The sequence below is a fragment of the Quercus robur genome, chromosome 2 (assembly GCF_932294415.1).
Source record: "Quercus robur chromosome 2, dhQueRobu3.1, whole genome shotgun sequence".
NCBI lineage: Eukaryota > Viridiplantae > Streptophyta > Magnoliopsida > Fagales > Fagaceae > Quercus > Quercus robur.
The window spans coordinates 85,583,542-85,606,801 of NC_065535.1; the positions used below are offsets into that span (position 1 = coordinate 85,583,542).

At 37.1% G+C, this 23,260-nt stretch overlaps 1 protein-coding gene across 4 annotated transcripts; it reads left to right on the forward strand.

Moving 5' to 3' along the window:
* Nucleotides 1-393: 393 nt before the first annotated feature.
* Nucleotides 394-11,928, forward strand: LOC126715514 (ubiquitin-like domain-containing protein CIP73). 4 transcript variants are annotated; one of them, XM_050416142.1, is made up of 16 exons: nt 394-783; nt 1,983-2,126; nt 3,322-3,439; nt 5,329-5,409; nt 6,407-6,525; nt 6,630-6,701; nt 7,063-7,188; nt 7,330-7,399; nt 7,516-7,694; nt 7,964-8,128; nt 8,220-8,291; nt 8,432-8,561; nt 8,689-9,099; nt 9,187-9,602; nt 9,820-9,897; nt 11,657-11,928. In XM_050416142.1, the coding sequence occupies exons 2-16, from the start codon at nt 2,004-2,006 to the stop codon at nt 11,663-11,665; spliced, it is 2,169 nt and encodes a 722-aa protein (XP_050272099.1). In that variant the 5' UTR covers nt 394-783; nt 1,983-2,003; the 3' UTR covers nt 11,666-11,928. The 4 variants fall into 4 exon arrangements, with proteins under 4 accessions (XP_050272099.1, XP_050272098.1, XP_050272100.1 ...); XM_050416141.1 differs by having other exon boundaries at nt 395-783; nt 7,510-7,694; XM_050416143.1 differs by having other exon boundaries at nt 395-783; nt 6,630-6,671; nt 7,510-7,694.
* The last annotated feature ends 11,332 nt before the right edge of the window (nt 11,929-23,260 follow it).

Genomic DNA, 23,260 nt, shown 5'->3' on the forward strand with positions numbered 1-23,260 from the left:
TTTAATTGTACTATGATATCTTAATAATAATATAATAATTAATCGAATATGAGGATCCAACTATTATATAATTATTTCCTTAAAAAAATTATGATATTATTATTATAATCCATTACCCATCCTTTAATCCTTACAAAATCTCAAAAAATAAAATAAAACGCAAAAAATAGAAACCTTAAAAATTGACACTCACTAAAATCAAACATCACTCATGTCTCTTTCTCTCTTAGCATAAAATTGAATAAAAAACCACCCAAAAAAAAGAAAAGAAAAAAGAAAAAAGAAAAAAACAGAAGCAAATAGCAAGTCAGCACTCAAAGTCCTAGGTGCGGCTGTAGACTCACTGTGGTACCAAATTACCAAAATAATATAAACCCATGATCCCATCCTAGCTAAGTGCATGTCTTCCCTTCATCTTCACCAATCAAACCCTCCACAAAATGTTTTTACTTTTTACCACCACATCCACAATAAAAAAACACACAAATAAGACCCTCTCCAACTCACAGGGGTAAAAAGTAAAAAGGTAAAAATCTGTGGAAAAAGAGAGGAAAAAGGAGTGTAAGATGATCTAGTACAGCACGAGCAGAGAGACCAGCATCACTTCTCTCCCAGAGTCCTCGTCCTCGTCCTTCTTCAATTGCCACCCAGTCAGTCAATTTCTCTCACATATACGCACAGAGAGAGAGAGAGAGAAAGACAAAGAGAAAGAGAGCACACACTGTGTGTGTGTGTGTGTGTGTGTGTGAGATTTCTATTGGCTTACCAAGCTTTTTTTATCTGGTAACTATTGTAATCATATGTTTTTTTCTTGATTCTTTGATCATGTATTTTATTGGGTTTTTTAGGATTGAGGATAATTGGTTTGCTTTTTTGATGTGTAAGTTGATTTGTTTTGGTGGGTTTGGAATATAAAGGCGTGAGCTTTTTGTTGTTCGTTTCTGATTTTGAAAGCCCTAAGGATTCCTGGTACAGTGTTGGCAATTCTTTAAAATTTTTTTTTTTTTGGGTTTTTTGTTTTGTTGGGTTGTTGGAGCTATTAACCTAGTTCATGCATAGAAGTTGTTCCTGCAATCTTATTTTTGTGAATGTTGTATTTTGATTGGTTACTTGGAAGGAATAGCTGTAAAGATTGTGACTTTGGGTTCCTATGCTTAAACATTTGTAAGTGTTGGTTTACTTTGGGTTTGAGTTTCTTTGATTGGGATTGATGTTGGGTATTGGAAATTTTAAATCTTTTTGTAACTGGGTGTTTGTTGATACTGGGAAGTTGGGGTTTGTGAGCTGGGTTGATAGGTGGGCAAGTTAAAATAATGGATCAATGGATGCTGTGTCAAATTGAAAAGTTGGGTTCTTGATGTATAATCTTTCATGCTCAGAAAGTGCTAAAATCATTTTCGTGTGTGTGTGCGCGCACATATTTGGTTGTGTAAATATGTATATATTTTTATGGTTTTGATTGCTTCTCTGTGAGAACTGAGAAGCAACTGGGAAAGATTATGAGTTGGGTATATTTTTCTAAGTTCATCCAGTAGTGCTGGCCTGTTAGGTTTCTTCAGGTTTTGTGTTTTTAAGACTAAGATTAATGGTGGGGTTACCTTGGTGTGATGGCAAGTGCCTTCCACCCAAAGCAGCATGTTGTTGGTTCAAATTCAGGAATTAACCTGTCAGAAAAAAGGGGGGGGGGGGGGTGGGGTAACGCTGCTTATCAATCACCTTTCCCACACCTTGCAAAAGTAGGGAGCTTTGTGTACTAGGTACAACTGGGGTTTGGAAAGTTTCAATCTTGATTCATGAAGTTTGGTGATATTGAGAAGAGGCATTATGAACCCAGTGAAAAAGGACTTTTAACTTCTGTGAACCTAAAAGCAATGAAATCTATTTTGCGTGAATCTCCCCCTTCCCTCCTCCCTGCCCTCCAAAAAAGGAAAGAAAAGAAAAATAACACTTGAACTTTGTTGTATACTCTTCTTCTCTTTCAGGTGCCAAGCAATCTGAGAAGGATGGGAAATAATGGTGCTGATGCAGTTCCTAGGGTGGATGAGGCTGGAGGTGCTGAAGCCACCATTGAGATAAAATTAAAAACATTGGATTCTCAAACATATACTCTGAGAGTGGATAAACAGGTAATTTCTGTAGTTCTTTCTTGTTACATTTTTATTGAGTCATGGCCTTAAGTATTTTTGTGTTCAATTTACTTTAAAGTTGTGAATGCTAGTGGGTTAAAAGTTCCTTTATTCGTTACCTGTAATTCAGCTACATTAAGATTCTTTGGGGGCTGTGTTGAGTGTTAGCAGTGCTAAAGTGCACTTTTAGCATATCTACATGGTTGTGTTTTAGTGTTTGAGATGGCTTTTTAAAATTAATGTCTTAAGTATAACAAAATACATTCTTTAGCTATGGAGGGGACAGTGGAATCAATGTTGGTGCTACAAAATGGGAGTGGAAGGAGGGCCTGGGATGTGAGATTCCCCTGGGATTTTAATGATCAGGATGTAGAGCTGGTAGCCTCTTTTCTCAATTTTCTTGATTCCAATATCCCAATTAAGGAAGGACCTGAAAAAATGTGTTGCCGGTTGAAAAGGGATGGAGAACTCAATATTTTTTCCTTCTGTACTGGACTAAAGGTGCATGTGCCTGGGTCTTCCCTTGGAATAGTTTTCCATGTGTTAAGGCCACGTTGAGGGTCTTTTTCTTTGTTTGTACTGCAGCATGGAAAAATTCTCGTGTGATAATCTTATTAAGTGAGGTTATATGTTAGTTGGGTGGTGTTATTTGTGTTGGTGGAGCTAGGAGACAGTGGATCATCTTCTGTTGCACTGTACTGCTGTGTTCAATTTATGGGGCTTTACCTTTAGATCTATTGGGATTCAATGGGTGCCACTTGAAAAAACCCTTGATCTATTTTTTGGTTGGAAAAATTGGTTTGGCAAGCATTCATTAGATATTTGGAACCTAGTTCTGCTATGCCTGATGTGGACCATTTGGAGGGAACAAAATTCCTATACCTTTGATGATGCAAAAAGTACAAGGCCTCAATTGTTAGATATGTTTATTAGTTCTCTATTTGATTGGTCTCACGCTTGGGGTTTCACTAATTGCACCTGCATTCTGGACTTCGTACAGTCATTGCCTTTCTATACAAAATATTGTTCATTTGTAATTCTTTAGACTTCTTTGTATTCTGTACATGAATTAGTCTCTTTGCAATAATAAATATTCTTAGCTATCAAAAAAAAAAAAATTCATGAGAAAACTTGGAAAAGTAACAGACTGACTCTGTGATTCACCACATTATTCCATATTTTGAATATCTTGCAGGTGCCTGTCCCTGCTCTAAAAGAACAGATTGCCTCTGTCACTGGTGTGTTATCAGAGCAACAACGTCTAATATGCCGAGGAAAGGTTCTAAAGGATGATCAACTCCTCTCTGCATACCGTATCCAAATCTTTTTGACTTGTGGAAGTGATTTTAGCTTTAAGCTCTAGTGGCATATTCTTTGAAGCTTAAGATGCTCTTTCAATTACTCCCTTTTTTTTGTGTTTGTATACCTGATTTTCGAGTAATGGTTTTTATAAATAATTGAAGAAGCAATATGCTTGATATGAATGATTTCTTATTCATCATATATATGGTTCAATGAACTTTACATGTTCTGTTTATACACACACTCCATGTTGGTCCAGTCTCCCGATAAGCTAGGTAAACATCTCTTTTAGAAAATAGGTTCCACCAGACCCCAGGACACAAAAGAGGCAGCAATTACCAAGATCCCGTGTGTGTTGGGGGTATGTTTTTAATGTAGTTAAGATGTCTTTGTATTATGGCACAAAATGGGGAGTAATATCATGCAGAAGTCCGAAGAGATTGATAAGATTACTTGAAATCCCATGTTATAGTTGTCCTGCTGTTCAGGTTAATAAGTTTTAGGAAAGATTTAATTGAATTTTTAACATTTGTATTGCATTGCAGTATACAGTGCCAAGCAGAAGTGGGTCCTCACTAAGATCTCAAGTCTAGTGAATTTCTATACTCAGCAGTTCGCGCAGTTCCGCATTCTGCTTGAATGGTGATCCATGCTGTAGATCCTGTGGTCCATGATAGGTTACTCTTCAAATCCCAATTAATTTTGTGGATTGAAAAAATTATTCCTGTCTTCCCTTACTTTCTCCAAGGCTTTGTGAAATTGATGAAATGAAACTAATATATTTGTTTTCCAAATAGAGATAGTAAGGGGTTTGTGGTGGCAGTGTCCCATCCATAATAATCAAGAGCAACATGAATAAGGCATAACATGGCCAAGAGCCTTGTAGTTCAATTGACACCTTTTGGTGTTTCCAATGGAGATGTCTAGGGTTCAAGTCCCCCCTCCCCCATTGTAACTATTGAATTATCAAAAAAGAAAAAGAAAAAAAAAAGGCATAACATGCGTTTTGTCCCTACATGGTTGGTTATTCCTTTTTTGGTAAGTAAGAACGTTTCATCCATAAAAGTATAAATAATACAAAGGGAGTATATTAGCTACTATACACGTTAGATCCCCTACTAAGTTATGGATATGATGAATCCATTAAATCACACAAATTAGTTTGCCTGTCCTCATCCAAAGATATCCAAAAGCAAATATATTCTACAAGCTGAGATTTCAATCTCACTATAGATAACTATTGCCCCTCAAAATCCTCCCTTTCTTAACCCCCCCACACCCCCCCCCCCCCCCCCCCCCCAACACACACACACACACAATTTGCCACATCAAAACCAAAGGAACCATATTCCACTCCCTATTCCTAAAGGAATTGGTTATTCGTTGCCATGTGGTTAGTTACTCCTAAACTTCTGTTAATGTGTACCAGTAGCAAAGGATTTAATTGCAAATAGATTGTGAGCGATAAATGTTAGCCTTATCATTTTCCAGAACAAGTTAGTGGAAATGCTCATAGAAAAGTAGTGATAATTATGATTTTATTAACTAAGCATATAGTTTATTATGTTAAAGTCCTGTAACCAATCTTGCAAGAATGATTTAATGTTTCCTTTCCTCTAGCTGAATCCATTTTGTTACATGATTTTTTAATTGTCCATTCTTTTCTTTTCCCCAAAAAATTATAGAGACTTTTGTTAGAGAAGCTTCAATTTATGCTGGGTGTAAGTTGAAGCTACTCCTCAGCATTACAATACAAAATTCAAAATATCAAGAAAGTCTAAAAATGAGGAAATGTAAATACTGCAAAATGCAGCTGTCAAATTGTACAAAGGTTTTTACTGTATTCGCCATCTTTACATTTTCTGCATTTGAGTGAATTTCTTAACTTGACACTAATTAGATGTTGAAGACGGTCATACCTTGCATATGGTTGTGCGGCAACCTGTTCCACCATCATCTGAGGGTTTATCACATCATCCAGGTATTCTATGCTTTGGTATAACATAATACCTGATCTATATGTTATGATATTTTAATGTGCTGTATAAGGTAAAGCTTCTTTGTTTTGTAAGTTGAAGTACCTTTAAATGTGATGTATGTCTGTTAGTGGCTCCTCTTGATGATTGACTCACATCAAGTATTCTACTAAATTATTCTGCCCACCACCCCCACCCTACACCCCCCCCCCCCCTTCTTCAAAACCCCAAACAAAGCATGTTAAAATCTTGGGTTTTAGTTGTATTAAGTTGTGATGGATGTGTATTCTTTCCTCCTTAATCAAGAAATGCACAATCTACTATCCTTTGCAATTGCAATCCCTTAAAAATTGGCAAGAAACTCATGTCCCAACTCAGAAATGAACAGGCAGCTAGGTTTTTATTTATATTTTATTATTATTATTATTATTATTTTTAAATTAGTAAAAATGAATTTCATTAAAAAAGAAAACAGGATGAGGCCCCAATACACAGGGAGTATACTAAGGGACACTCAAACAGAAAAGAAATAGAAAAAATAATGTCAGCCAAGATACAGACTATCCAAAACTGAAAAGATCGGAATGAGATGCAAAGAATTGAGTCACTTGCCAATGGCCTTTGGGCCGAATGGTACTTCTGCCTCCCATAAGTATGGGGTGGTGGGTGAGGGTGGGGATTCTTATCCTTTGAGTATGTCAATATCTACCTTAGAAAAAATCTCTTGGTCATTTGTTGGAGAACCAGCAATTTGGTTGATAAATGGCTGGTGATTTACTAAAGTGTGAAATAAAAAGATTTGTATTGACTCGAGATCAATGCCAACTTTTTCTAGGATATTATGACATTCTCAAATGTATATTTTATCTAACTTGTCTCCTGTCCTCTTCTTTTCTATTCATTTTTTCTGCATTGATAATATTGATGTACATATAATTTGCTTCTTAGCATTTGGATTGCTTAGAATTACAACACTGTACTTCTGAATATTATTGTTTGCAGCAACTGATCCTGCTTCAAGTACAAGCCGTGGTCACAGCACTCAGGTGGCTCCTGGTGTTGTTATTGAAACTTTCAGTTTGCCTGTTCAGGGGGATGGGGTTCCTCCAGAAATCAATCGGGTGAGTCTACAACTACAGGAGGATTGAGGCACTTATATGGTATTATTGGTGCAACTGTGTCTCATGGTAACTGTTTCTCCTCTCTTATCTTTATTTCTGAGCAGATTGTCTCTGCTGTTCTGGGTTCTATTGGAATTTCAAACATTGTAAGTGGCAATGAAGGGACTGATGTCAGGGTAAATCTTACTGACTATTTCTGGATACTAATGACTTAGCTTGTTTGATGGACTGCAGTATGACATATAAATTTCCATGTCCATTCTCTCTCTCCCTCTCTCTCTCTTGGAGAATGTACATTGTTAAGTCAAAAAAAAAAATGTAAAAACTATTAGAGATGGCTTGACTAAGGAGATGTATGAAACTTTATTCGAGGTCTAAGAATTTAAATTTTTTTTTTTTTTTGGCCAACAACTATACTTGAATAACACGCGTGCACACACACACACAGAGATGACTGTGTTATCAACCCATCTTTTACTTTATATGTATATTTACCTTACATACACTTACTCTTGGGGTGGTGGGTGGATACTGAAGGAACATGGCCCACAGAATCCTATGCAGCTTCATCCTGAACAAGCTGGTGTCAGGGGTCCATCTGATAGATTTCATAGTACTTATGGACTTCCATCATCAGTTTCTTTGGGATCTCCACAGCCTCCTGTAAGTTGGAAATCATTCTTCTTTTCATTGATATGCATCTTCCCCTGTATTTGCTTTATTCTTCCTCTATATCAAATGAACCCCGTGGACAATCCATTATGGTTGAATAAAAATATCGTGCAATGTTCTTGGTTTTTGTAGGTAATTCCTGATTCTTTGACTACACTATCACAAAATCTAAGTTTTATGAGGCGTGAATTTGATGCCATTGGTCAGTTTATTTTTTAAATATATTTTTCAGTATTACAAAATTTTAAATTTATTTAAATTTCTGTTCCTCCTACAAAGCTGGGTTGTGAGACAGTGGTTTACACATTGTAGTGGCAGGCAGAGGTGGGGAAAGCAATGCTCAGGCAGCTGCTGCAACTAGGACTTCAGAGAGAGGTTCTCATTCCATACCACGTACAGGAACTGTACAAGAAGGGTTTCCGACACCTGGATCCTTGGCTGAAGTCATGCAATCTACCAGAGAAATGCTCGTCGACCATGTGGGAGAATGCCTGCACGTGCGTTCTCAAGTCACTTTACTATCTTTATATATTGTTGAAAATAAATATCAGTGTCCTGTAATTCAAGTCTACTGGTGGCTATACTCATATTTGAACAATTCAATTGCTCGAGGATAGATGAATCTGTTTTACAACCCCCCCCCCCCCCCCCCCTTCCCTTCTCTATTCTTTGGCCAAGAATCTGTATATTTGAAGGATTTATGAGATTCTCACGGTTTGAAATTTTTATGCTAAATGTCAAAAATTTTATATATTTATATTGGCAGCTACTTGCTAGACAATTGGAGGATCAAGTAAATATGACTGATCACTCAGTGCGGTCAAGCACTCAGACCAGTGCATTGAGAACTGGGGGTCTACTTCATAATCTAGGTGCATTTCTACTTGAACTTGGCCGTACAACCATGACATTGCGGCTGGGCCAAACACCGGTAGGATTATCCACGTTTCCTCTTTATGGCATCTTCTCAATAATGAGATCACATGTGCTTTATGTGTTGCTATTACCAATTTCTTACGCAGTCGGAAGCAGTCGTTAACGCTGGACCTGCAGTTTTCATATCCCCAACTGGTCCAAATCCTATTATGGTTCAGGCAGTGTTCTCACCTTATTAAAATTTTTGTTCAAAAAAGATTTTTTTCCCCTAAAAAAAAAAAACTCTATTTCTGCTGGTTAAGAATTTTATTTTATTTTAAATGTTTCTATTTCTGCTGATTCAACCTTGTGTGTTCAGCCTCTTCCTTTTCAAACAGGAACAAACTTTGGTGCTATCCCCATGGGATCTGTGCAGCCTGGCTCTGGCTTGGTTAATGGAATTGGTACTGGCTTTCTTCCGAGGCGTATTGATATACAAATCCGAAGAGGTACTATGTAAAATTTATGTATGGGTTATTTAAATTCTATGTGCTACTTTTTTTGATAAGTATAAATTCTATGTGCTACTTAAAGTGAATAATATCCCTAATTGACTGGTGTTCCTTTTATAATAAGGTTCTTCAACAACCACACCACATGTTAATCGAGAGGAACGTAGTGATACTCAGCAGCCCACTGGGCACAGAGACTCAGTAGCTAGTGGTGAAATTCCTATTAATCCACCGACTTCAAGGGTCTCAGAGGGTCCATCTTTTGCTGGAGAGTCAGGAGTACGGGTAGTACCAATAAGGACCATGGTTGCAGCAGTACCTAGTCCCTTTAGCCGCCTACCTTCAGATTCATCCGGTAATTCAATAGGTTTATACTATCCAGTTCTTGGAAGGTTTCAACATGTGGCTTCTGGAAATGTGAGTGGTGAACAAGGATTTCAAACATCTGGGGAGCGTCATCCTGCTGGTCTCCAGAATGAGCAGCAGACGGATTCTGCAGTACAACAACATAACACAGATGGTCCAGCAATAGATGGTAATCTGAACATTTGGTAATCCAGTTAATCTTTGTTAGAAATTTGAGTTTATAGTCATGAACTTCTCTTGGTGGCAAATCTTGCAGGATCATTTCCAACTCCCAATTTAAGACAGCAGGAGCCATCTAATGCACGCAGTGTAAATATCAACATTCTGTCAGCTGGTGGGACTCAAAACAACCCGGATTCTGATAGACAGCTACCAAGCAGTGTTGTGCAGTTTTTGAGGACCCTCTTTCCTGGTGGTGAAATTCATGTAGAAGAAGCCAGTTCACAGGAAACAGCAAGAGGTGCTGTCCCAGAGCATGCAGGGACATCTAATGGTGTTATGAATGCAATGGAACCAGAACCAAGAGTGAGTGATGAAGGAATATTTTTGTCTAATATGCTTCGTCAGATCATACCCTTAATATCTCAACAAGCAGGTGTAGAGCCAGATGGTAGACATACGGAAGAAACTAACACATTTGAGAATAGACTGCCTCGGGATTCTTCTTCTCAGGTGAGTGTGCTTCACCAAACTTGTCATGGCATATAGGTCTCATGTTTCAACAAACTTGTGATATTAACCCGTGAATGCCCTCCTGTATTCTGACCAACTAAAGTATAAATTCATAAGTCAGGTTGTTGGTCAAAATCATGATATTCCACAAAACAGAGATATTAATACTTAAAGTAAAAACTGTATAAAGAGAAGCTACATAATGAAGTATTTGCAGGCTGAGAACTCAGATGTTGGGACGTCTCGTCGACCAAGTGATGGTGAATCTAACCCTCCAAATTCTAAACGCCAAAAGGTACTGCTGCTGAGTATTCTTTCCTTTATTTTCCCTTTTTCCGTCACATATTCCTTTATTTATCTTTTCCAGTGGGTTTAAATTCCTTTACATCACATTTTTTAATTAGATTAAATACTGTTGTCAAAAATTATTTGATGTGAACCCATTAACCATATTGTCTACACTTATCAAAAAAAAATTAACCATATTTTCTACAATACAAAATTTCTTTGCAGAGCTGGATGGTTTTGTCAGGTATACTATATAACACATTAAGTAATATGAGACATAACTTAGTGGAACACAGCTTGTTAAAATTATTTGGGTAAATTAAATCACTATCCCTTGAGGTTTATCGAAATGACACTCCTCCAAGCGATTGTATAAATGACATATCCCACACCCCCCCCCCCCCCCCCCCCCCCCTCCTCTCTCCCTCCAAAACTCCAAATTGCAGTTTATAAATGCAATAGTTTAAGTCCATGCTGATCTAACGTCTCTCTTGGTAGGAAGAGCACAAAGCACAAAATTATGGGTTTGTTCAATACCCCCAAATAAAAAGGGGAATTCGTCTAGGGTCTCTTCAATGACAAATAAATAGGAATTTCTAGTTGTACCTCGTGAAAAAAGGGACTTCTTTTGTCGTTTCAAATTGTGATTCTATTAATAGAGTATTCCATTTTAGAAACAGATTCTTATCCAAACTATGGATGAAATGAAACTCCCCCCCTCCAAATCCCTTTTTGAGGTATGTATATTATATAGGATTTGTTTTTAAAAATGAAATATTCAGTTAGTGAAAACTTAACTGTTGCTTTTATACAATCCTCAAGGGTAGGGGGGAATATCATTCATGATTTTATTTTTTATTTTTTGTTGGGGGTGGGAGCCATTTCAGAAAATTTCAAGGAAGTTTGGTGTAATTAATCTTGTTTTGTTTAACAAAAAGCATTAACTTTGAGAAAATTTTGGAATTTCTAAGAAAAGTAGTTTAGTTTATTTGAGGAAACAAAAGGAATAAAGGAAAGACCTAGGAATCACTATCTAGAGTTTGCTTGGAATCAACCCAAATTCCATTAAATCATGATCAACTACCAACAATTGTGAACTATAGATCTTTTAAACAAAGTTCCCAAATTACATCAAACATGGAAAGAAAACAAACTTAATATGAGATTACTTTATTTATGAAATAAAATTCAAATACCAATCAAATCTCTCTAACAGCATCGATTGCAAATCCAACAAAATCAATGTACATTATAGGTCAAATTTGGTGTTCGCACTAGCTCTCCAAGGGTGGGAGAAACTTGACCTTGTTAAATGTAGCTCATGTGGTATTAGATGGGTCGTGAACCTTGGACCGAGTGGGGCTTTGTTTTTGTTTTTTGTATTTGTATTTTGTGGTTTTCACATTGGCTGGATTAGGCTGGTTGGTTGGTTTTTCATAAATGGAACAATTTGTTATGTGGGAAGATTATTACTTTTGCTTCCGGTAGTAAGTTCTGTATAACAAGTTATACATGGGTTTCAATTATCTCAACTAATAAAGTCTCTTGTCGTTAAATAAGAGATTTGAGATTCACAACTCTCGTTTATACCAAAACCCAATTGGTGTATAATGTATTGGCTTGATAATAAAAAACAATTATCATGGAGCGGACTCTATAATTTAAAATTTTATCGTATCTATCAAAAAAAGTATACAAGTTATATTATATTGACGTGTTTAATTTTTGTCAACTTTTTAATAATACTAAGTCTTTTGGTGATGCAGATGGAGTGATTTGTCATGCGACTTGATGCTACTTGTGGTTACAAAGTTATGATCAATGACATGAGAGATGCATATTGGTTCGTCAATATAGTGTATTTTTTTTTTTTTTTTTCCTTCTCAAGTGGGAAGTTGTGAAATTAATATTTATCGAGTTATAGGCGATACTCTTTGACAAAACTTGCTTCTTTCCTTAACCTTAGATAACATTTTAGTGTTGTAAGGCAGTAAATTGGATTTTACTTCATATAGTGTTATCTGTTGCTGATGTGCTATTTTTTCTTTTCACATGAATGGTGAATCCCGTCTTGAATTTAATTTCATTAGTGAGATCTTTTGTTATGTGAAAGGAGGAAGTACCGCATGCTCTACACCTTAAATACTAGATAATTGCTTGAGAGAAGCGTAGTGTATAATGGACTCATCAATTTCAAAGGGTGCTTGCTTATCAAAGTTTTTCATTGTTTGAGGCACCTTCACCAGGGATGAATCAAGCTCAATCTTTCCCATATCTAAATATAAAAATCAAGCAATTAGTTCCCTAATTGACTGGTAAAAGAAAAATTATACATTTACTATTACTAATTTTCACAAAAAAAAGGGTTAATTCATGAAATGTGTCCAAAACCACTATAATTCACATAGAGGTTAATATGAAATCTCAGTTTTACATTACAGTAAACTCACCTGTGGTATGGTCCATTTTCACTTTACTTACTCGTGGTTTAAACATTTACACTTTGTCCACTTGAGGTTAGTTTCGTTAGCCTTCTGTAACCCACGTCTTCGTTTGCTGTTAGAAAAACACATTTTTAGGCAAAAACAAATATAACAAGAGTCAAAAAGCTATAATTTACATAGAGGTTAATATGTAATCTCAATTTTACATTACAGTAAACTCACCTGTGGTATGATCCGTTTTTACTTTATCTATCCGTGGTTTAAACATTTACACTTTGCCCACCTGAGGTTAATTTCGTTAGCCTTCCGTAACTCACATCTCTGTTTATCGTTAGAAAAACACAATTTTAGGCAAAAACAAATATAACAAGAATAAAAAAGCTAGGGTTTGAATTTCTTTTGAAAGAGCTTGGATTATGCAGTTTTGTGTCTCTATGCAAACTATTGGTCCTCTGTTGAAATTCCTTTTGAAAAATAATCAAGATAGAAGAAGGCAAGAAAGATAGGGCAGCGGCCAACAAGGACAAAGACAGCAACACATGTTTCAAGAGTTGAGTTCAAGGGTTTGGTTGTGTTTAATGATCTATTTCTTTAACGAATAAAGCAAACTCACTATTACAATGACGTTTGGATCCTAGATGTGAGCACATGTTCATGGACTTAGCTTGATATATGTGGCCAACACCCCAATGGCCGATACAATATTTCCATGTGCAAAATGTTTGGAAACCATTGGAATCAAGAAAAGAGACGGTTCCCAAGAGAGGACGAAAATAACTTGGCACAAAATTATCTTGTAGATACATTGCATTCAAAGAGAATAAGAACTGCAAGTTCAAAGGCGCGGGAGGTTGAATCAGAACAAGAAAATTCTCTTTCACTTTCCCAGCATTCATCTCCCTCACAATTTGATCAAGAACATACCCCATTTAAGAAATCTGCTGATTCCATCTTAGGCTCAGATATTTTACATTCAATGCGAACTCAAATATTTTACGATCTCTCTATGCAAACTCACTACTCTTTCACGATCTCTCTCCCTCTCTCTGCTCAAATATTTTACATTTCTTCATGAAAATAAGATCAAAGCGACTACTCAGGCCTTTCCCAATGGGTCAATCTCTCTGCTCCAAACGAACCTATTGACGATTAAGCATGGTTCTGCAATCCAGGTTAGACCCATTTACTCCATGTTCATTTCCCAAGAAAGCCAAATGGAAAACGAAAATTATGAATCTGAAATGGGTTGTGGGAAGAATGGATGAGTGAGACAGAGAGAGAAATCAGAGATTGATAGAGAGATGCGAGTGAGATAGAGAAATGATGAACCAAATGTGTTGGCCTGTGCATTTGATCTTGTTTTGATACACATCTTGTTTCTCTACAAAAACCCCCTCTTTGATCTTGTTTGTTTGAGTTTTTTCTGTTATTTTTTGTTTTTAGAGGAAAGAGACATAAAAGTGAAGATAAAATACATTTTTACTCCTGATTTTAACAGAGGTGGGTAACGGATTGAAATTTAGGTGGGCAAAGTGTAAATGTTTAAATCATGGGTAGGCAAAATGAAAATGGGTCATACCACAGGTGGATTTACTGTAATTATCCCTTAAAACAATAAGAAAATATGAAAAATATTGGTTTCATTTACAAAAATATTTTAGATTTTACACTCATTAAAATAACATAAAATATCAAAATCAACTTTCTAATGTAATGTAATGGAAATATGCCTTTAGAATGTAATGTTTGGCATGAAAAGTATTAAAAGTATTTTTTGGCATGAAAATATTTTTTGAAAGAAATGGAGTATAAATGGATATTTTCTCTTTTTATTATAGTATACATGCTACTAACACCATGCCAGTGCAATGCACGAGTTTATTTAAAGAACAATGATACAGTCACAAACTATTTTAAAATATTTTTACAAATTATAGATGTAGCCAGCTTCTTATTGGTTTTCATTTAGCCCCATTATTAACATCACTTTTTCATCTATATATAAAATAATAGATGAAGCAGAGAGAGTGTGAAATTGAATTCCAAATTAGAACTCTAATTTTGTGCCATGTGTCTAGAATCTGAAATTGAGGTTGAATTTTGTATCATGTGGCTAAATGTATGTGGGCTCATTCTCATTAAAACCACTTCTATGTATCGGGTCAAGTGAGTTATTGTGCTAATTAAGTTTTTTCTTGATTTTGTAGTCAAACGTGAAAACCAAAGAGATTAATATGGGTGATAAGAACTTGGTTTGGGTACATTGCATAATTTCCAAAAAGATAGCAAAGCCAGAGTTTGCATCTTTGTTATAAATTGCTTACAAAGTTTGCATCTTTACATTTGCACTGATTTCGGATTAAAGTGCTTTCTTCTTGGTTCTAACATTGAGTTTTGTTTACTATTCACTTACAAAGTTTGCATCTTTACATTTGTTATAAATTGCTAATATGTGATTAGATGCACATTATGCCTAAAATTCACTATCCTTATATTTGGCTTTTTGTTTAGGTTTGGGACCTATAAAATGAAGAAAGCACTGCTGTGGACCGATGGATGATACTTTTTGCAGGCTGCAAAGGAACTTAGTGATCAATGGAATCTCATGCGAATTGGAGAGGACCTAGTTGTAGATGTCTGGATGGCAGATGTGAGTCACTATGTTTTTAAAATGTTCAGTGAAGGTAAAGGTTATGAACAATGTAAATTTTCCGGAGAGAGATTTATTATTCTATATTTACGCAAGTTTGGTCGCCTTCTTGGAGTGGATCACTCCACCCTGTCTTTCTATTGGAATTTTTTATTCAGATTGTTACAATTTAATTCGAATTTTTATTTGAATTTTCCTATTGTTGTTACTATCACATATTATCATTCCAATTGTTCAATTAGAATCTGAAATTGGAGTCCAATTTTACTATACACGTGTACAATCTAATTATTTTTAATTTTGCTATCATGTGCAGAAGCCAATGAGATGAAATTAATAACACATTAAACACTCATGCTTTGGGAATTGGTAGTACCAATCTAAATCCATTGGACTTGCTTCGTGATAATACAACTATGAAGGATGTATAAAAACACGCACAAACCCCTCTCTCTATAAAAAGAGATTGGAGAGAATTTCTTTTATCAGCCATGGAACTTCAGAGGTTTTTTCTTCACACAAATGCCCATCATGTTACAAAATGACCCATCGTAAAACTACAAAATGAGTACAACTCTGAGGGTTTTTTTTTATTATTATTATTTTTTTTATAATTTTAAATTTTTTAAGTTGCGAAAATTTCAATTACCAATAGAGATTGAAGATTCAAAAGCGTGAATGGATCTTTTGGATAAACATTGTCACCAAGGTTCATCTTTCTGTGTAAAATATATATACTGCTAAGTTTTGTTAATGAAATTTTCTGGTTAATAATTTTAATTTAGACTTAACTGAACCTTTTAAACATGAATAAACTTATGATTAATAATATATCCATTCCTGTGCGGTAGCACGGAGTTATATACTAGTTTACCAATAACTACCCATCACATCACTAGTTTGTAAAAAAATTTGTAAAAAAGTTTGTATCTCTAACATTATTCTTATTTAAAAATATCTAAAGTAGAAAATATAGCCTTTATGATTAAATTAAAAATTCTTATGCAATATCAAAATATCCAAATTTATAACCATATAGTAGATGATTAAACTAATTCTAATGCATTTATAATGTAAACCAAGCAAAAGGGGAGAAAAAGGAAAAATAATTTGAAGAAAAGAGAAAGAAATTGAAAGATGCTAAGGAAACTTTAATAAAACTTTAGAACCCTAAACCATGCTTTTTACAACTAAATCACTTTTAGCTAAACTAACATTCTAGTCAAATATAAGTGATTAACAATTTCCATTAAACAAGAATTAAACTACACTAAGCATAACATATGGAGAGCAATATGGAAAAAAGGTAAAAGTATGCAAACCAAAGTCAAACATCAAGAAGTGTTTAGAAAAAGGAAAACTTGAAACTTCGAGATGAAAAACCTTTCCCCCAAGTCCCTAACTATACAGTCAGAAATCTCTACTAGACAAGATAGTTGCAACACACAGGACATTATAAACCCTTCAAGCCCACAAGCCTAATGCACTTGAGCCCTCCGAGCTCCAAATAGCAATTGGCTTTACCAAGCCCTTTCTCCTTCTAGCTTACCGGAGACACCTCATTAAAGCACCAATGGAAAACCACAAAAAGATTAGATTTTTACTATGGCTTCTTAAGATTCCACAGATTCACTCACAACTCACATACTATGTAATGATGTGAGATGAATGTAATACAAATCTCAATCAATGGATGAATGTGAGGGAAAGGAGATGGTAAAGTGTTTTTACTTAGAATTAAGGCCCACTCTTTTCATACATAAAATTTGGCTTCAAATGTGATAAAAATGATTCATAAGGTTAGGTCACCCCTCTTATTTGATTACCAAGCCACACACATTAGCTTAGAATGTGTGTACTAGCAGTTACACAATGGATAGAAAAAAGTTTAGAGAATAGAGTACACTGATTGTGCAACTTGTGACCTTATTGCGGGCTAGCAAGTCATGAGATGGTCTCGACTTGTCTAATAAGCACTTTGATCTTGGCTTTTTGCTACGTGTCACTCACAAGCAAAGCAGGTCGATTGAGGTCGCGAGATGATTCTAAATGTAGCTTTTCACAATTGCAAATAATGCTCGAGCATAATCTTCTCTAAATACAATTAATTAAGTCCTAAAAATATATATTAAAATAACTAAACAAAATATACAAAAATTTGTTACTGAATAAAGCCAATAAATATAGACTTTTTAGAAATGGTATCAAAATTTTTTTTTTTTTTTTATAAAATGATAAACTTTATTAACAAGAAGTAAGTATTTAAGATATCAAAAGACATGATTTCTCCTCACACACAGTAGTTCAAATATAGCTAATTTTGATGTAAAATTATAATGTCTTTGATCTATAACTAGTTAACTACATTTCATTGAGGCAATAGGGTGAAACAACGTACTACTTTCTTTTAATATATCTCATGTGGGTAAAAAGTTCTTTTGTTCTTTTTTTTTTGAAGGGAGTTCTTTTGTTGCTGTGAGAGCTTGGTAGCTAATTCACATCAAGCAATATTAAATTTTAGTTTCGTTTCTAAAGTTTGCATAAAATTCATTTTTTGTCTCTAAATATTAAAAAGTTATTTTTTTTTCCACTCATAAACTATTGAAAATGTTATGCTTTCTTTTAAATATATATATATATATATATATATTTCAGTAGCTTAGGGGAAAGATAAAGACAAAAAAATAACTTTTTTTCTCAATATTTTAGGAATTAAAAGAAATCTTTTAAAGTTTAAGGAAATAAAGTGTAACATTTTCAATAGGTTAAGGATGAAAAAAAAATTTTAAAAACGTATGGGAAAAAATAAAAATTTTACGCTCCGTTTGTTTCGATGTAAAATATTTTTAAATGTAAAATATTTTGCATGTAAAAAATTTTACTGTAAAATATTTGATCATAAAATATTTTCAAGTGTTTGGAACGACAAAACACGTGAAAATGCAACCCACCACTAGCCACTCCAAACGAGCAAAAACCACCAACAGCCACCCCAAAATGAGCATAAACCATTAACCCACCCCTAACCACCCCAAAAACCAAATCTGGAAGAGAGGAAAAAGACAACCACCACCTAAAAATTTGACCATTAAACCACAAATCTGAGCACAAACCACCAGCAATCCACAATGAGCAGTAAACCACAAATCCGACCAAACAACTCCATAACCACCCAAAAGAAAGCAAAAAAAACCCACGAAATAAAAACCAATTTCATATCACAGTTCCATTTCATCTTTGCTCGCCACCATAGCACCTTCCAGACGATGGTAGATCACAACCGTAGCACTTTAGCACCTTCCTTTGATCTACCCATGAAACAAAACTGCGATCTACCATTTCAGACAAATCAAAACCCACGAAATCTTCCTTGGTCGCCACTATCCACCGTAGCACCAATCTTTGATCGCGGCTATCCAGATTATGCCAGAAAGCTTCCTTGACCACCATCGGCATCACAGCTCCCCACCAAGAAGCCCTCCTCGTGACTTTATTTTTTTGTGTGAGATGGGTATGAGAGAAGGGAGATAGATCCAATGATGGGCGGCGCCGGCAGAAGCTAGAGTTGATTGGTGGTGCCTCAGACCTTGGAGCTGGAAATTGGTGGGAGAGGGGACCGGAGGTGGCTGGGTTTTTAGAAAGAAATTTTACTTGGGAGAGTTTAAGCGTAAAGTGACTGTAGCACTAAAGAGGATGATAAGTATCAAGGTGTGAGGGAGTGAGCAAATGTAAAATGTTGTGGAGGAAGGATCAGGCCTGAAAGAGCTTGTGTCCAGTATCATGGAACGCTCTCTCTCTCTTTCCAGAGAAGAACAAGAGGAATTAGCACGTAATAATAAGAAAGTTAAAAATGTCAGCCATGCAAGCTTCCACGAAGGTCAGGAGTCCACTCCATCAACGCCGAGTCAAGGTTTCAGCCCTTGGAACCGTGTAGCCTCGTTCAAAGATAAGCTGGTAGACGAGATACCAGGAGCTTTCACGCAGACTTTTAGCTTTGGAGACCTTATGGAAGACGATATGGAGTCGGATGACGAGGTAGAAGCTCTCCGGGAAGGTCTTTTAGTGGTGAGATTCTCCAAGGATCTTAAGCAACGGATTCGCACACCATGGGCTAAAGCCCTCATTATGAAGGTGTATGGCTGGTCTGTTGGATTTAACTACCTCCACAATAGGCTCTTGTCTCTGTGGAAACTAGTAGATAGATTAGACTGCGTGGATTTAGGAAACGGCTTCTTCCTCACACGATTCTACTTGAGAGAAGATTTCGAAACAGTATTGAAATGGGGACCGTGGTTTATCGGTGAGCATTTTCTGTCCACTAGGCCGTGGGAGCAAACTTTCATCCGGTGACGGCTAATGTCTCTTCCATTGCCGTCTGGATAAGACTAAACGAATTGCTGATTGAATATTATCATGCTGAAGCGCTACACCAAATCGGTAAGACGATAGGTAATGTCTTAAGGGTGGATACTCATACGGCCTCTGAAACGAGAGGAAGGTTTGCTAGGCTTTGTGTCCAAGTTGATGTGAACAAACCTCTAGCCACAGCTATTTTGATCGGTAAGTTCGAACAACCTATTTGCTATGAGGGAATACATAAGTTGTGCTTTGTATGTGGGAGGATGGGGCACACACAGGAATTCTACCCACAAGTTGTCCGGCAAGATTTGCCATTAAAGAAGGCGGAGACGGTGGCAGAAGGGGAGCGGGAGTTAGGCGCATGCAATGAACGTGTTGCGGATAATGACAAATCTGTTTAGGGGCCCACTGAGAGCGTGCTTGCCAACGAGCAGAAGGGAGGTACAAATGGGAGGTACGGGCTGTGGGTAGTGGTTACGCGTAAGAAGAATGGGACAAAGAGTCAGAGGAGTGGTGGGGTATCTATGGTACAAGGGAGTAGCCAACCACAACAGCGCCAAAAGAGAAGTGAGTCGGTCTTGAGGACGAATTTTGTACCATGCCAGACTGAATCTAGAAGTGTAACGGCAAGGAAGGCAAAACGTAAATCAGATGGGTCTGCTGGAGATAGTTTTATCCAAAACTTTGTGAATGAGCCCAATCGGCAGGTCCAAGACAGGATTGAGAGTAGCCCAAAATTTAAAGAGTTGGACCTTGCTAATATCCGTTTTATTGTGGACTTAAACAAGCCCAACCCGAGTTACAAGTCCTCTGTAAAGGGTATGAAAGTCCTTGCACGGCTAAGGGCTTCCCAATCCTTGATAGTGCGTGCCGATGGAGAAGATATCTCTGCTTGTCCTTAATCAACGATCCTTTCCCATGAGCATGAGTTCCACGATGCAAGTACAAGTCGTAGCAACTATGGCGGACATCAAATTGCTTTTACTTCCCAATTTCAATTCACAACCGGTCAACAAGCCGTGGTGGGTCAGTTTCTTCAAGGGAATGGTAGTCACGATGGCACTGGCGATGGCAGTCACAATAGCACCGGTGATGGCAAACCCAAGTTCACAACCAATCAACAAGCCATGGTGGGCCAAGTTCTTTGAGGGAGTGGCAGTCACGATTCTGGAGATGGCAAATCCGATCCGTAAGTGTGTTGGAGAAGCAAGTTCACTGTGTAGTTAATACAGGTGCCTCAATTGATGGGTATGCCCAGTCTACGCGTGGCTTCACAAGAGATGGAGTTGGGGTTATCTCAGCACAATCTGTTCATGTTGCCAGGCAAGGGACAGAGGATGGATACGTTGAGGCGGAGTGAATGGATTTTGAAGGGAAGGGTAAAGCCGCTGCCACCTGTTGATAAGTGGTTCTCTGTTGATCACCAAACTCCTCATGAATATAATAGTGTGGAATTGCAGGGATGCCTCAAAGCCCTCTTTTCTGAAGCATGTTAGTGCGTTGGTCCACAACCATAGTCCAGCTACAATGGTTGTAATGGAAACTTGAATTAGGGGTGAAAGGACAAAGCAGATCACCGATAGAATGCCTTTTGACGGAGCTTATCACATGGAGACTATTGGTTATGCTGGTGGTCTATGGATGCTCTGGAACTCAGATAGAGTGGAGGTCACACCTCTGTCAAGCACGGAGCAAGAGATTCATGCAGTAGTTAAGGTACGAAATTCAAATTCTAGTTGGATGTTTACTGCTGTGTATGCTAGTCCTAGGACTGCTGAAAGACATATTATGTGGAATAATTTAGCTAGAGTTTCTGATCTCCATAACATGCCTTGGGTGGTAACGGGTGACTTTAATGAACCGTTTATAGGTGAGAATAAGTTTGGGGGCAGAGCAGTTAGTGTCAATAGGTCTCTGTTATTCAAAGAATGTTTGGATAAGTGTAGTATGATAGACATCGATTTTTCTGGACCCCGGTTCACTTGGACCAATAGAAGGGATCTTCATGGCCTTATATAAGAAATTATAGATAGATTTTTTGTGAATCCTAGTTGGTGCCTGTTATACCCGGAAGCTAAAGTGGTGCACCTTACTAGGTGCCATTCAGACCACTGTCCGGTTTTACTAGAGATGTAGCCAGGAGGTTGTGGGGGTGAGAATTAGACCTTTTAAGTTCCAAACATACTGGCTGTCTGACCCTTCCTTTCCTTCTATTGTGTCACGGTCTTGGAGTCAATCTGAAGTACTAGGGGATGCCATTAGCAAGTTTACTGATGAGGCTACAAGGTGGAATAGGATGCAATTTGGGAATGTCTTTAATAGGAAGAAGAATATCATGGCAAGGCTTAATGGCATCCAACGAGCTTTAGCTAATAGGCCTTCAACCTTTCTCATCAATCTTGAAAATGATTTGCTTAAAGAGTTAGAGGTAGTGCTTAATCAAGAGGAGGAGATATGGGCCTTAAAGTCTCAGGTTAACTGGTTGGTACAAGGTGATAGAAATTCTAATTTTTACCATGTTTCTACTTGGTGAGGAGGAAACATAATCAGATTTTGGCGATTAAGGATTCAGTTGGCGAGTGGATTTTTGAGGAAAGGGATGTCAAGGAGTACATTTGGAATGGGTTTGAGGGTATTTATACCTCTTCCTTTTCCTGTGTTACCCGAGTTGCCCCATCTACTTCCTGATGGCAGGTTAGTCTTTCTGAAGAGGAGAAACAAAGCATTGGGGGGGTTGCTTCGGAGGATGAAATTAAAGCGGTGTTGTGGTCCTTGAAAGCTTTTAAAGCGTCGGGATTGGATGGTTTGCATGCCGGGTTCTTCTATAGGTTTTAGCTGATTGTGGGTAGCTCGATGGTTAGCATAGTGAAGAAGGTGTTTTTGGAGAGAAAAGTTCCGGTTTATCTCAACAAAACTCACATTACTCTCATTCCAAAAATCCGAGGGCCGGAAACGATTTCCAATTATAGACCAATTAGTCTATGCAACACCATTTACAAAATCATAACTAAGATCATTGTTGCTTGAATAAGGCCTCACTTGGATAAGCTTATTTCTCCCCTTCAAGCAGCGTTTGTTCCCAGAAGGAAAGGAGTCGACAATGCAATTATAGTGCAAAGAAGTTATTCACTCTTTGAGTAAGAAAAAAGGGAAAGTGGGATATATGGCCTTGAAGATTGATCTTAAGAAGGCATATGACAAGCTTGAGTGGAGATTCATTAGGGAAGTTCTCATTAGAGCAAATTTTCCGGCTGATTTGATTGATATAATTATGAGTTGCATATCCACCGTCTCTACATCCATTTTGTTCAATGGTGAAGCCTTGGAGCCGGTATACCCATCTAGAGGGATAAGACAAGGAGATCCTCTTTCTCCATATTTGTTTATACTTTGTATGGAGTATTTGGGTCAACTTATTGTGGAAAAATGCAATGCTAATCTTTGGCAGCCCATTAAGGCGTCTAGTAGTGGGCTGGCTTTCTTACATTTGTTTTTTGCGAATGATTTGGTTTTGTTTGCAAGGGCTGATGGCACCAATTGCTCTACCATTAGAGATGTTTTGGATGAGTTTTGTAGCATATCTGGGCAAACTATTAGTGAGGCGAAGTCTAGAGTCTATTTCTCGCCCAATGTGGATAGGGATACTAGGGAATCATTAAGTGATATTCTTGGTTTTGCCTCCACTCCTTCGCTTGGTAAGTACCTTGGGATACCTATTAGGCACCTGAGATCCTCCTCCCATGAGTACAATTTTGTGTTGGATAGGGTTAAACAAAAACTTGCAGGATGGAAGGCAAATATGCTTTCCTTTGCTGGTCATGCCATCCTTATTCAAGCATCTTCTGTGGCAATTCCATCCTATATTATGCAGTGCGCTAAGTTACCGGGAAGAATTTTGGATGAGATTGATCAGGTTA